This window comes from Eschrichtius robustus, chromosome 15, assembly GCF_028021215.1.
Source record: "Eschrichtius robustus isolate mEscRob2 chromosome 15, mEscRob2.pri, whole genome shotgun sequence".
Lineage (NCBI taxonomy): Eukaryota > Metazoa > Chordata > Mammalia > Artiodactyla > Eschrichtiidae > Eschrichtius > Eschrichtius robustus.
Window position 1 is genome coordinate 42,461,957 of NC_090838.1, and position 15,441 is coordinate 42,477,397.

At 36.6% G+C, this 15,441-nt stretch overlaps 1 protein-coding gene across 17 annotated transcripts in view; it reads right to left on the bottom strand.

Moving 5' to 3' along the window:
- Nucleotides 1-15,441, bottom strand: part of NRXN1 (neurexin 1) — a 1,110,559-nt gene that overhangs the window by 566,105 nt on the left and 529,013 nt on the right. For all 17 annotated transcript variants that reach the window (XM_068563995.1, XM_068563994.1, XM_068563993.1 and 14 more), the window contains one exon: nucleotides 6,546-6,668. In XM_068563995.1, coding sequence (XP_068420096.1) covers nucleotides 6,546-6,668 — 123 coding nt within the window. The remainder of the gene's footprint in view (nucleotides 1-6,545; nucleotides 6,669-15,441) is intronic.

The window sequence follows — 15,441 nt, forward strand, 5'->3', positions numbered from 1 at the left end:
CATCTGAGTTCTGGGGAATCTCTCTCTTCTTGGGCTTCTTTGCTGGCAACTGCTTACCCTCATGAGCCTCGGTGAGGTTCAGACATTCCCAGGAATGACCTGAGTATGTACTGTCCTGTATTCAACAAATACTTGACTTAACAGTATGTATAACTCTGATTTAAAGATGTGGTCAAATGTAGGACTTTGCATGAAGAGTTTCCAACGCTTTCCTTTAAAGTTTTTTCTTGTTCAGTGATTTCTGAACTTGCTGTAAAATTTAATAAGAAATGTCTATTGCTTTCCTGATTCATGGCTGGCTTCATGTGGCCACTAGAGTGTTTGAAAAAATCTCATTCCAAACTGAAGCCTCAATGGCAAGGTTCCATTGCATCTTTGGAAACCTTTTTTATGCTATATAACTTAAGGCTGACTTTTTATTCTTATGAATTATTGACTTTCATGAGATCTTTGGCAAAACATAATTTCCCAAATATGAATCACCCTGATGACAGTTACTGTGAAAAACAAAAAACAAAACATTGTCTTTAGTTCTGAGAAGCAAGATGCTGGGAGCTGAGGGAACAGAAGAGGTGGGGTGGAGTACTGGGGGGAGAATATGCATAATTTGTGTGAATCATCAATGTTTACTCAGTTTATATGCCCATTCATCTTTGAACTCTGAGAAAAAGCAAGTTGGTTTCCACAACTGAAAAAACTTTCAACTCCTACACAACAAAGAGAGGATAGAATATAATTTCTGCTCTAAGGCCTTGGCAGTTTTGAGAAAGAGTAAATGGCAGGCTAATTTACTGAAATGCTGGTTTATATTTTGTTCTCCCTTCAGTTCTAAGAAACTAGCCAGGTCCCTTGTAGCACTTTGCCTCAAAGGCTTTTACTTGGCAGAAAGTGGAAGACAACTTTCTGGAAAACAACACCTTTTCTAATCTTTTCTGAAGGCCTAGTTTGCAAGGTGTTCAAGAAAGGAAAAAGAAATGAGCAGAATGCATTCGAGGGCTGAACTGGATGAGGCAATTACCACTGACTAGGAGAGAGAGATGAACATCGGTGGGATTTAGCAGCACTGAGTGCCAGCATCCTGCTCTCTGGTCAGGTTCAGGGTTTCAGAGAGAACTGATGAGGTAAACCTCGCCGGGCTGAACCACAGCTCTTCAGCGACAGGAGTCAGCAAAGACCCTTTGCCTCACCTAGGACAGGAGCAACAGGCTTCTTATCGCTTAAAGGACAAACTTGGAGAACTGTCTTTTTGGTGAGAACCAGTGAAGACAGAAGCCAACAGGAGCTTCTGCATGATCCAGTGTGTGGGTGGGAGTGGGGGTGACGGCACATGACTGATTAAATATCCTGTAACTCCAGAAGAAAGGCCTAAGGTCTGATTTAAATTGATATAAGGTCAACTAATAAATGTGCCATCTCTTGCACCCCTGAGTTGGTGCACTAAGACTCATAATTTTAATAATACCTCCTGGAAGAAAAATCTGTTAAACAAATGTGTTTGTCATCCAAATTTGGCAATTTTGAAAGGGAATTCCTTTTCTTTCAGATCATAAGCGAAATCTTACCAATGGCCTATGGATTCCTAATAAAGTCTTAGGTGCCAGAGTTTCCCAGTATTAACCAGCCAAGGAGACATGGGTGACTTCACCGTGAAGAAACAGTGCATGCCCAGGAGCAGAAGAGTGGAAACACGTGACATTAACTTTGGAATGATTCCCCAACAGAGTCAATTCTCTCTCAGTTCTCCTTTGAATTCATCACTTATTTGTTCCTATATCGATAAGCTAACTACATCCATATAAGTATCTGTTAACTCTGCTTCCTAACATTATGATTGCTGGTGAGAGATAAATGCACAACCATTTAAGTAACAAAGGAATGATGTATTCACTGGAAGTTGAAGAAAGCAACTGACTAATATAGAATATAACTATTCATTTAGAAGTTTGGTAGGAATCTATGCGACTGAAAAGATATATCTTAAATTTTAATGAAAATTAGATGGCAATTCATTTAGGGAACATTTCTGGAATTTTCTGTTACAATGATCATTTTCATACTCTATTCATCACTTCCTAATTCACAATGTGTTGCACTGATTTTAAAAGCATGCTAATGTTCTACACACGACTGTAATTAAATACATAAGAATGGGAGGGAAAAAAACGAAGCTGAAATAAATAAAACTAATTGTATTTCAAATGACTACTATAACTACAGTAAAGGGAAAGGAAGGAAGGAAAAGGAAAGGAAAAAACGAAGAAAGGAACTAATCAAAGTTATTTATCAACTTAGCATTTGACCATACACATTAAATCTTAGGCAGTAAGGACTGAGAAGAATCACAAACTAATCGTGAATTGTTTTTAGTTCATAGTACTCGTGGTAGTATGGGCAATTTAAAGCAATTTTGAAACTATTGTAGATGTATGACTGGATTGGGCAAATGAGAAAATGACATCACTGGGAGCCAAGATTCCACCTTGGAAGAAGGGATATGAAAACATGGAATGGGGGAGTCAAGAAACAATGCTGTAGATGTGGAGGTGCTAGTGTGAACTCATGTTTTCTAAAATACGTGTATATGCATTTTATATGAATGTGTAATTGATATGTATGTATGTACATATTTATGTGGAGAAACCTATTAAGACATATATATGTATATATCTATGTGTGTGTGTATATATATATATATATATATATATGCAGGTATATGTATATATGCTTGAGTATATTTCCTATCTTAGTCTCCTGAAAAGGTCACAAAGCAGCACTGAGCATACCAATAGCAACCACTTAGATCTTGGTCTGTAATATAATTCTCCATTAAATGGAATGTAAATGTCTGATTCCAAGGCTGAGGCATGGCAGGTAAAAGTTGTGCCTGAAATATACTGTTATGACAGAAAGTGAGGAAGTGCTAAAAAAAATGTTGGCGTGGAGGCATGTCACAAGATCACAGAGACCAACTTCATGGGATTCACAGTGGCCCAAACAGGGACATTTTAAGCACCAGAATAATTAAGTGAAGTAATTATAAACTACTTGATAATATAGAAACTTGTGGGTCTACACCAATAAGGAAGGAAGGAAGGAAGGAAGGGAGGAAGGAAGGAAGAAAGGAAGGAAGGAAAGAGGAAGATGGTGAGAGAAGGAGGAAAAGAAAAAGAAAAGAAGAAAGGGAAAGAAAGAAAAAGAAAGAATGAAGGGATAGCTCTTGTATATAGTAGAATACTAAGTGCTGACTCTAAATGTGGAAAGAGAGATGGAGTTTGAAAATAATCACTTGTAACTACTGTGTTAAAGACTGGATCAGGCAAAATCTTCAGTGGATGATACATCTAGGGCAAGTTTTTGATGAAGTACAGATATTTTCATTGTCTTAATATGTCTCTCCACAGTTTATTAGTTGTAAGGGAGAAAAACATACTGTTCAGTGGAGAAACTGGGCAACATGTTGACCAAGCATTAAAATCATGAGTCAAGGACATGGACATCATTTCCCTCCAGATGGGATACTGTAAGAAGACCACACCATCAACAGTGTATTTCATCCAAGAATGCAAAACCTGAATATAATCATGGCGAAACATCAGATAGTTCAGATAAGCCCAAAAAGTGACTTTACATTGATAAAAGGTCGGAGGACTATATATCTTTTTAATTTGTCAATGTCATCAAAGACAAAGAAAGTCTAAGGTAATGTTTTCCATTAAAGGAGGCTAAAGAGACATGAAAACGAAATGCAATGTCTGGCCCTAGACTGAATGCTCTGATGGAAGCAAAAATGCTACAAAAGACAACATTGGGTCAACTGACAAACGGGGAATATGGATGAGAGAACAGATAAAACTATAAAGCAGAAACTAACACACCATTGTAAAGCAATTATATTTCAATAAAGATGTTAAAAAAAATATTGCATCAATGCCAAATTTACTGAAGTTGGTGACTCTTTGTTCTATAAAGGGATATCCCTATTTTTAGAAAATGAACACTCAAGTATGTAGAATGAAGGGCTATTAAGTATATAACTTATCCTCAGTTGGTTAAGAAAAAAATGAGAGAGTGAAAATGTCAAAGCAAATGGGACAACACGCTCACCATAGTAAAAGTATATCAGTGTTCTTTGTACTTTTTTACTTTTGAAATTTTTTGTAAATTTGAAATTATTTCTAAACAAAACTTTTTTAAAAAATGTGTTGTACCAGTCTTTTGTTTCTATACCTTCTTCATTCACTGTAGTACAGGACTTTACTACTTTACATCCTGAAGTAGTTAGTACATTGCACAGGATTCATTTTGCTCAAAAAATATTCTCTTAGCTTACTTTCCAGCTTAAATGCAGCAACTTCCAACTGCCTGAAAACCCATGAAATATGAATTCCTTCATTTGGAGCACTGACCTATTGGCCCCCAAAGGCCATTCTAGCCGTGTCAACAGTCCTATGGTTACATGAAACAAAACAAACCCTCTCTGTTCCCTGAACATAAGTCTGTCTAGCTCCATCTAAGCCATCCTTCCCTGTGTGGAATGCTCTCCCAGATACTTTTATCTTCTGCATTATCCTTTCTTTACAGCCTAGTTCAGATATTATCTATTGCTTTAAGCTATTCTTGAAACCTTTAAGCTCTTCCGAACCCCAAGAACGTGAATTATTTACTCAACCGTTTAGTACATTACATGCTACCCTAGATGATCGGTTATCATGTGATTTTGACATGTGTGTATATATTATCCTCATAAAATCATGTTATGTCCGGGAAAGTATTCATCATAGAGTCATACATATATTAGGATATTAATAAATATAAATAAATGAACCATGAGTCAAAAAGCAAACAAATTTTTTAAAGTTAACAAATAAAATTAAAAAATAAACCTAGGTGCTCTCTCAGTTCTGGTAACAATGGCATTTCAAAGAAACATAAGTCACTTAACCTCTTTGGACCTCAGCTTCCTCATCTATAAAATGAGAATGTATATACCCTATCTACTTCATAGGGCTGTGTGAGATTTGAGACGAACTTAAGGTACTGAAGAATGTTCTACTGTGATTCTCACATGTCCTTGTCCCTGGCAGTTATTTCTTCCCAACCTCTTGCACATGACCTTAGACCCTGTTAATTTCTACCCCTTTTGGTAAAACCGAGATTGTCCAAACAGCGAATGCTAATCTATAGAAACACTTCATTCCTCTTCCAAGAACTGCCTTTAACCAAAACTAGCTGAACTTCAGCTAACACTCCTGCCAAAGCCCTATAAAAATTCTGCCTTCCTTCCCTAAGTTCACACAGTTTCTTTAGAGATTTCATTCTGCCTTCCCTCCTTAAGTTCACAGTTTCTTTAGAGATTTCTCATGTTTGGCAATGTTGAATAAAGGCTTATGCTAATGGCTCCCTGGTTGATTTCCTTCCTGGGAGAATAAAATGACATAACATAGCAGTGGTTTTTAAATGCCAAGCCATGGACAAGCTGCATTAGAGTTCTTCTGAGAGATTTTAAGAAAAAATAATAATAATGATGAGCTCCTCCCACACTTTCTGTGGTGTCTGGTCAGGAATTGATCCTTTTAAAGCTCTTCAGATAATTCTGAAACAAAGCAAGGTTGCCCCCACGTGTAGAAAAAAGTTTTGGAACGCCATAAAGGGCTAATGAAATACGAGCTGGTAAGAGATCTATGAGTTGGTAGTTTGCTTCCTTTGAACTCAGGAATGATTCTCTTTAAAGTTAAAATCCCATACATGATATTTCTACATTGATACAATCACCTGATCTCTGAGTATGGAAACCCCCTTGAGACTGAATGTAGAACAGACACTTCTCTGCTGCACAAGGACTGTCTTGTGCCTTGTACTAAAATAATTAACAGGGAGATATTCTCTAAAAAAGAAAAAGGAGCTAATATCCCAGCGGGTCATGTGCTTGAAGTTATTTTCAGCAGAGAGAATAAAGGTGCACTGATTCCTCTTTCATTCGGTTTCCCTATGTCTCCGGGATGCACCTTTATGTGGCTCACCTCAGTCAGGAATCTACAAATCAGGGATTGAACTTGACATTCTTAACATTAGAATTTAACCAACGGAGTTAAATGGCCAAAAATGATCTATTAGAGCTTAAAATAAAAAGCAGTTCACCTGACAGAATGCCAGCATATCTATCAATATACCCCAGAAGCTAAAAAGTATAACTTGCTGCTGTTCATTGCCCAAATATATAAGAAACAAAGAAATTGAACAGAAATTGGCATCCAAACAATAACTTCAATATTTTATAAAGCCCTAAGATATTTATCAAGCCATAAAATTAAAATATAACTTCTTCTTGCATTATTAAATGGAAAAGAACATGACAAAAATTGTTGCTCATTTGAGAGAAAAAAACACTTAACATGCTGCTTATTAAATTTACTTGTTGCTGGAAGAACTGGAATAAGAAATGAACTGTGTGTATCAGCTTCAAGTTGTTCACTTGGTTTTCAAAGTCAACTGCGAGAAACAGGAAAGTCTAAAGCTTCAACAAGGCAAAGGTGATGGGGCCTTACCTGTCATGGCCTGTTGATCATCCACCGTTAACTTTAAACTTTTTCCTCGACGAACCACACGCACTGTGTGCCATTCGTTATCATTGAGGTTATAGCCGGCAAAAAGGGTCTCGGGACCTTTGCCTGTAGAATATGCCAAACAGTCATTATGGACACTCAGAATCAGTCAAGCAAACGAACCTCACAGAGAGTGAGAGAAAGAGACAGAGGAAGGGGGGAAGTGAGGGAGAGGGAGGAGAGAGAAGAGAGAAAGAAATGAAAGAAAGAGGAGAGAAAAAGGAGACAGAGAGAGGAGAGACTGGCTGGATCAATTCTCAAGCCCATTAGAGTCATAGCAAGCAAGGAAAATTACGTTAACAGACATTCAGCTGTAACACTTTAAGAAGGCTCTTTAACATTACACATCGATCAAAGACAAACGAATGCACCTGTTGTCATAAATAGGCACAGTCAATAGAGCATTGGGAAGCCTCCCAAATCTGCACACACTTTTCCCTCCCTCAGGAATTCTCTGAGTTTTGCCCTATCAGTTTCTTGCTAATGAAGTAGCTAGCAGTCATGAAACCTCTGACCTTGGGGAGAGATGTGACCACAGGTCATTAGTTAACCATTTTCAGTGAATGGCACCTGGCTGATTAGACCGGCAAGGAGGCAGCTCTGGGTACGAGAGACTATGTGATGGCTGCTCTTTGCTCTTACATCATGTACCTCCAATGTTCACCAGCTTCTTAAATGTATGGAATGTTGTGTCTGAGAACTAAGTCTGGTGGAGGCACAGACAGTGGGTACAGGTAAAAGAATGGACTCTTAGGAGGTGAAGAAAGTGAAAAAAAACACTGCCAATAAAGGGCCGAGTGTTGAGTGGGAGGGAAGAAAAAACAAATGAGATTAAGTAGCAGTACAGGGAAGTGGTGCCCAGCTAAGGACCAAAGGAAAGAGGACAAGAAGTATAACATTCTGGAAAAGCAACCGCAAGTGAACCCATGTCAACCTGTGCAAGTTGAATTTAAATTGGCTTAGGGCAGAGAGGTTATTTCAGGAGGTATTTTGAAATTATTGAAATGACAAAGTTAGACAAATGTCTCTCTTCCACATAAAAACGAAGGGAAAAAAGAGCTTTCAATAGAACTGGAAATTTTTTATTAAAAAATAAGCATTGCCAATAATCTGATATTATGATTCATTTAAAAAAATCATGAAAAGTTTTTAATGATACATTTTTTGGTGACAGACTTTGTCCTGTTTTTTAGGTACGGACATTTCTATATGTATACTAAAATAACTAAAGACATGACACTGAGTTGAGTTACATGACTTTCAACTAACTCAGGATCAGGATGGGGTTCACAATTTCTTCCACCAAATTCTATCAGCCAAACCAGCCAATATCCAAGGACCATAGGAGGATGTATGAAAAGGCCAAAGAGAAGAAGAGAGAAAAATAAATAAATTAGGGAATCAAGTACTAGAAGCAACCTCAGCAGTCCGTCCAACAGGAGATCACTGTTTGCTTTTAATTCCACAGGCTATCCAGCAAGCCCGCTGATTTATCTCTTAGGATATTACCGATGATACTAGTTCTGTCTTCCTTGGTTGGGGTTTCTCTGAGGCTTAAAATGAGCCAGTGACATAAGCTAAATTTTGCAGGATGAACTGCCTCCTATCTTTAAACAGAACCATCATTAAAATTAGTAATCATCTCGTTTTGTTTCTTTAGAGAAGTTAAATTGCATCTGGATACATGAATAAAAACTAGTCTAGACAGAACCGTTTTGAGAGATTGATCACTAAATATCTAGAGGAAGCCTGTTTAGTTCAACAACTGCAAAAATGCTTTGAGACCAATTGCTGAAAGCAAGTTCCAGGATCAAAGGAACTCTTTCTAGTTTCAACAGTGAAGAAAGAAGTGTTTAGTAACTCTGCAGAATCTTATCATCCTACCAGCAGCAAGGGCCATTCTGAGTTTTGATCTTTGAAAAGAGAATATATCATTTTAAAGCTATTTTTATAGGGCAGATCTTTTTTTCTTAGAAATGTGTGCTTTTAAAGCAGCTTCACTCCCATTCTCTTAATTTAAACGTGTTTTGTCAAGAAAAAGGAGCATAAGGATGATATCATCATTATACCCCACTCTGGGCTTGATCTTGCAGTAAAATCATAATGCTTCATCTATGAAACAATAATTTCCATAACAACAGGCACAAAACCCAATTAAAAATAACCCTTTGGTTCATGAAAATCTCTGTGGGCCAACTTCAAGCTCCTTCCTTGCATTATTAAAAATGTGAAGAGATTAATTTAGGAAGACAGGGTTTTTTTTTTTTAAATGCACTTAATATTCTCAGTTCAAAACAATGTTATCTATGCAACATGAAGTGTTGTGGAGAGTGCACTGGACAGGGAGTTCAGAATTGTGGTTGCTAGTCCTTAATTTGCTACTAAGAAAGAAGTTAGAGGTTAGTAAATGCTTATTATGTACCAGGCACTTTATTTATTAACTTATTTCATCTTTACATTATTATCATTTTGCATATATGAAACCAAAGGCCTAGAAATCTAAAACGACTTGTCCCGAGGTCACACAGCTAAAATGTGATAGAAAAGTGTTCCATCCTAGGTCTGACCTACTCAAAGCCTGCATACTTGCCCCTGCATTATACTGCCTCCCAGTTAATGTGACCTTTAGATAGCAACATGACTTCTTAGTTTCCTCACATCTAAATGAAGAGGCTAGGAAAGTTGCTCTTTGTCATGACTTCCAGCTTGCTCTACAGAACAATCACAATGTTCGGAAATCTTACACACCTTCTGCGTAAGTCATGGTGGAAAGAAATCTCTAAAAAATACACTGCACCTCTACTCAGGGATACTGAAATGGGTGGTACTAAAGACATGATATAGATCAGTTTGGTACTAGATCCACCCACAATCAGCAATTTGCTAAAACGTGCAGCTTCTTGTAGTCTCAAGAAGTCAGACTTACAAAGTGAGGAGATGGTCTAGAGGATGTCTGCAATGCCTTTGAGACCTCACATTCTCACAGACATTTAAAACATATGTATTTGGTAAAGGAAGATGGGTTAACTGTTGAAATTTTGAATTTCAGAGTCATTTGTCCCCATGGCAAAATTATAGTCGTTCAAAGCATTAATGATCTGAATTCCTTTTAAGATTTCTTTTTCCTTTTGGGATATCAAAACATGTCTCATTGGTACTAACACCTTACTCCCAGCATTAATGTGAGTGTTATAGAGTGAATATCTACAAAACTGGGGCAGTGGTTTTATTATTATTTTAAAACTTTGGAATTATCTTTTTCTACCTGTAATCATGCATAAAGAATATAAAAATCACATAAAGGGGAAGTTGCTCTGCTATTAAAGAAGCAGGCTAGCTTGTCCCCCAAGGCATCACCCAGAACCCCTGGATTCTGCAGAGCCCTCTAGGGGGCTCATTTCTCCCTTTAGGAAAGTGATGAGTTTCTTTATCAGAAAACTCCAGCAAGGGCTTTTAAAAAACATTTCCAAGTAACCCTTTGCTCTTTAAAGTCAGATTTAAAAATACAGATTTTCTTCACTTACAAATTAAAAAAACTTTTTCTAGAACATCATTCATTATCCATATCAAGGTCCAGAGTTATTCAAAGCTACCCTTTTTAGTCTATCTGCATTATCAGCCCTTTAGCATGCATTTTCAACACTCCTTTAATTACAAAGTCCAAGTTCATAAGCTCTCTCTCGAAGATTTTATAGGCCATATCCTCTTATGTCATGTGAGTTACGGAACAGATTGCCTTTCCTTATTTCTATCCATCAGGAAACCAAGATTTAGGATTTGTGCTTAATTTCAGCAACTTGATTCTTTTCTTTCCTTTAAAAATACCCCCTGCATATTGACTTTTCTGCCTAATTAATTATTTTAAATTATTTTTGCTAATCACTTTAAATTCTATTTGAAAGTATTTGGGCCTAAGTCAATAAATGAATTTATTTAATGAAGAAAAGAATAGCTTCCAAGGGATGTAGCGATAATTAACCCAACTCCCCCATTTTACAGACAGCTTCATGGGAGGTTAGTTGATATATATGTATATAACATCATTGATGGATTTCAGGTTTGCCTGCAAGCGTATTTTTAATCTATTTTAATATTTGTTTCCTATTATTTCACGAATATTTCAAATTTATTTCATATTCAAGATGTATATAATAGTAACTTTGGATCCTTTTTGGAAGAAAGCCTTGTGTGCAAATGTCCTGTGAAGTACTTATATTGTTTTTTTTTGAATGTGAGGAAAGAAACATTAAAGAGCAACAGAGAAGAATAAAACAAAGCTAAGAAATCTAAGAAGCAATGTGATCAAAGATGTCTAACAGACTAAAATGACAGCTGTCCCTAGAGTTGAAAGATGGATGTAGCTTGGGAAAACCAAACCCAAACCAATTATATTTTTATTTTTAAAACTTTTAGACTTGAGTGCCACAAAGCTGAGACTCATGACATACCCTTTAGGTAGCTATCTCCCTCTACTGGTATATTTTAAAGATGCTAACTACATAAATGGACCATCTGCATCAGGTACCCTATCTCTCACTATAGTTCAAACTAGTTCGTTCTAGCTTCCTTTTCGTTGCCTTAAACATCAGATGTAATTAATTTCTATTTTATAACTATCTAGTGATTTGAGTAGCTGATCTGTTTACTCAATTAAGCCATTTAAGCATGGGGATTCAAATGGGTACTTCTGCAAAGCCACAACCCAGAAAACTGCATAGATAATAGGCAGGTAGGAATCCATTTAGTTTGCCTTCTAGAAATGGTCTATCTATCTCCATTTTATTAAGAACAGGTTGTGTCTTTTCAACCACAGCTATGTGGGCTAAAGATGGGCATCACATGAAAGTGGATCCTAAAGTTTCCAAAGTTCTTCTATAAATTAAAAAAAAAAAGATTGGCATTGCCTTATGCATATAAATTGCTTCTATCTTTATACATAACTGTTCAATTTTTTTGATCATTAAACTGCCTATAGCACCCAGCAATTGAATTAGAAATTACAGCAGCATACATCTTAGAATTATGAAATTTTGAAATCGAATGGTCCATATTATATCTGTTGTTTATCCCATTTAACTAGTCTTATTCATTCTGGGTTATGTGGCACCCATATCCTACTAATTTAGTTTAAAAATTATTTTGTACCAAACACTGATCGCACAAGCATTGGGAATGCCCCAACTTAGATTTTCGAGGAGGTTTCTCGAAAAAAGATCCAATAGATCTAATTCTAATAGATCTAATAGGGGTCAAAACACTTCTGCAATGGACCCAATAGTAAATATATTTGGCTTTGCAGAATGTGGTTGTCATGGCAATTACTCAACATTGCTATTGTAGTGCAAAAGCAGCCATAGACTATATGTAAACAAACGTGTGTGGCTTTGTTTCAATAAAACTTTTTAAAAACAGGCAGCCAGCTTGTACTTTTCAGGTCTCTGTAAGATACACATAAATAAACAGACAATTTAAATTCCCTTTTCTCCTGAATCTTTACATTGAATATTAAAGAAATAAGTAATGGAAAAATAATCAAGAGCTTAAGAGTCAGGAGACCTGAGTTTTAGATTCACTGTTACCATTAAATCCAACATAAGCTTAATTATGCTAACTTAGTCTAATTCTTCTCCTGCTCCTGGTCTGAGTTTTCTTATCCGTAAAACAACAACAACAAAAACTAAAAACAATTTTAAAAGGCTGTAAATGGCATAAACCAATTGCAAAGTTCCTCTACTTCTAAAATGTAATCACCTTTCCTGTTCTACAAATTTAGAATGGCAGCCTTCATTAAAATGCATGACATTTGTGTGTATATATAAAATTAGGTGTCTATCTGTATCAACTTTTCCAGGTACTACCAAGTTTTATTTGGCAATTGACGTTGAGGACTATAGCCTCCAGTGGGAGGCAGGACCTGGTGAGAAGCTGGAAACAAGCCTTGTCATTGTGACAATAATAGGAAGAGAGAAAAGCCAGGAGAAACAGAAGCAAGAGCCACCACTGCTGGTTGCCTGAGTCATGGCTCCTGGCAAGAGCACTTATGCCCGTAAATGACAGGAGGATGTGTTTCTCAGGTTGTAATTATGATACCTTCAGCCTGCTATTTGACTTTGCCATTAGTTTCTGATTTTTATATAATTACTTTAAAAAATAACCAGACAAAAACAAGACCCATATATATGCTGTCTACAAGAGACCCACTTCAGACCTAGAGACACATACAGACTGAAAGTGAGGGGATGGAAAAAGATATTCCATGCAAATGGAAATCAAAAGAAAGCTGGAGTAGCAATTCTCATATCAGACAAAATAGACTTTAAAATAAAGACTATTACAAGAGACAAAGAAGGACACTATATAATGATCAAGGGATCAATCCAAGAGGAAGCTATAACAATTGTAAATATTTATGCACCCAACATAGGAGCACCTCAATACATAAGGCAAATACTAACAGCCATAAAAGGGGAAATTGACAGCAACACAATCATAGTAGGGGACTTTAACACCCCACTTTCACCAATGGACAGATGATCCAAAATGAAAATAAATAAGGAAACACAAGCTTTAAATGATACATTATACAAGATGGACTTAACTGATATTAATAGGACATTCCATCCAAAAACAACAGAATACAGTTTCTTCTCAAGTGCTCATGGAACATTCTCCAGGATAGATCATATCTTGGGTCATAAATCAAGCCTTGGTAAATTTAAGAAAATTGAAATCATATCAAGTATCTTTTCCGACCACAACGCTATGAGACTAGATATCAATTACAGGAAAAGATCTGTAAAAAATACAAACACATGGAGGCTACACAATACACTACTTAATAACGAAGTGATTACTGAAGAAATCAAAGGGGAAATCAAAAAATACCTAGAAACAAATGACAATGGAGATACGATGACCCAAAACCTATGGGACGCAGCAAAAGCAGTGCTAAGAGGGAAGTTTATAGCAATACAAGCCTACCTCAAGAAACAGGAAACATCTCGAATAAACAACCTAACCTGGCACCTGAAGCAATTAGAGAAAGAAGAACAAAAAAACCCCAAAGCCAGCAGAAGGAAAGAAATTATAAAGATCAGGTCAGAAATAAATGAAAAAGAAATGAAGGAAACAATAGCAAAAATCAATGAAACTAAAAGCTGGTTCTTTGAGAAGATAAACAAAATTGATAAACCATTAGCCAGACTCATCAAGAGAAAAAGGGAGAAGACTCAGATCAATAGAATTAGAAATGAAAAAGGAGAAGTAACCACTGACACTGCAGAAATACAAAAGATCATGAGAGATTACTACAAGCAACTCTATGCCAATAAAATGGACAACCTGGAAGAAATGGACAGATTCTTAGAAATGCACAAACTGCCGAGACTGAACCAGGAAGAAATAGAAAATATGAACAGACCAATCACAAGCACTGAAATTGAAACTGTGATTAAAAACCTTCCAACAAACAAAAGCCCAGGACCAGATGGCTTCACAGGTGAATTCTATCAAACATTTAGAGACGAGCTAACACCTACCCTTCTCAAACTCTTCCAAAATATTGCAGAGGGAGGAACACTCCCAAACTCATTCTACGAGGCCACCATCACCCTGATACCAAAACCAGACAAAGATGTCACAAAGAAAGAAAACTACAGGCCAATATCACTGATGAACATAGATGCAAAAATCCTCAACAAAATACTAGCAAACAGAATCCAACAGCCCATTAAAAGGATCATACACCATGATCAAGTGGGGTTTATCCCAGGAATGCAAGGATTCTTCAATATACGCAAATCAATCAATGTGATACACCATATTAACAAATTGAAGGAGAAAAACCATATGATCATCTCAATAGATGCAGAGAAAGCTTTAGACAAAATTCAACACCCATTTATGATAAAAGCCCTGCAGAAAGTAGGCATAGAGGGAACTTTCCTCAACATAATAAAGGCCATATATGACAAACCCACAGCCAACATTGTCCTCAATGGTGAAAAACTGAAACCATTTCCACTAAGATCAGGAACAAGACAAGGTTGCCCACTCTCACCACTATTATTCAACATAGTTTTGGAAGTGTTAGCCACAGCAATCAGAGAAGACAAAGAAATAAAAGGAATCCAAATCGGAAAAGAAGAAGTAAAGCTGTCACTATTTGCAGATGACATGATACTATACATAGAGAATCCTAAAGATGCTACCAGAAAACTCCTAGAGCTAATCAATGAATTTGGTAAAGTAGCAGGATACAAAATTAATGCACAGAAATCTCTTGCATTTCTATACACTAATGACGAAAAATCTGAAAGTGAAATTAAGAAAACACTCCCATTTACCATTGCAACAAAAAGAATAAAATATCTAGGAATAAACCTACCTAAGGAGACAAAAGACCTGGATGCAGAAAATTATAAGACACTGATGAAAGAAATTAAAGATGATACAAATAGATGGAGAGATATACCATGTTCCTGGATTGGAAGAATCAACATTGTGAAAATGACTCTACTACCCAAAGCAATTTACAGATTCAATGCAATCCCTATCAAACTACCACTGGCATTTTTCACAGAACTAGAACAAAAAATTTCACAATTTGTATGGAAACACAAAAGACCCCGAATAGCCAAAGCAATCTTGAGAACGAAAAATGGAGCTGGGGGAATCAGGCTTCCTGACTTCAGACTATATTACAAAGCTTCAGTAATCAAGACAGTTTGGTACTGGCACAAAAACAGAAATATAGATCAATGGAACAGGATAGAAAGCCCAGAGATAAACCCACACACATATGGTCACCTTATCTTTGATAAAGGAGGCAAGAATATAC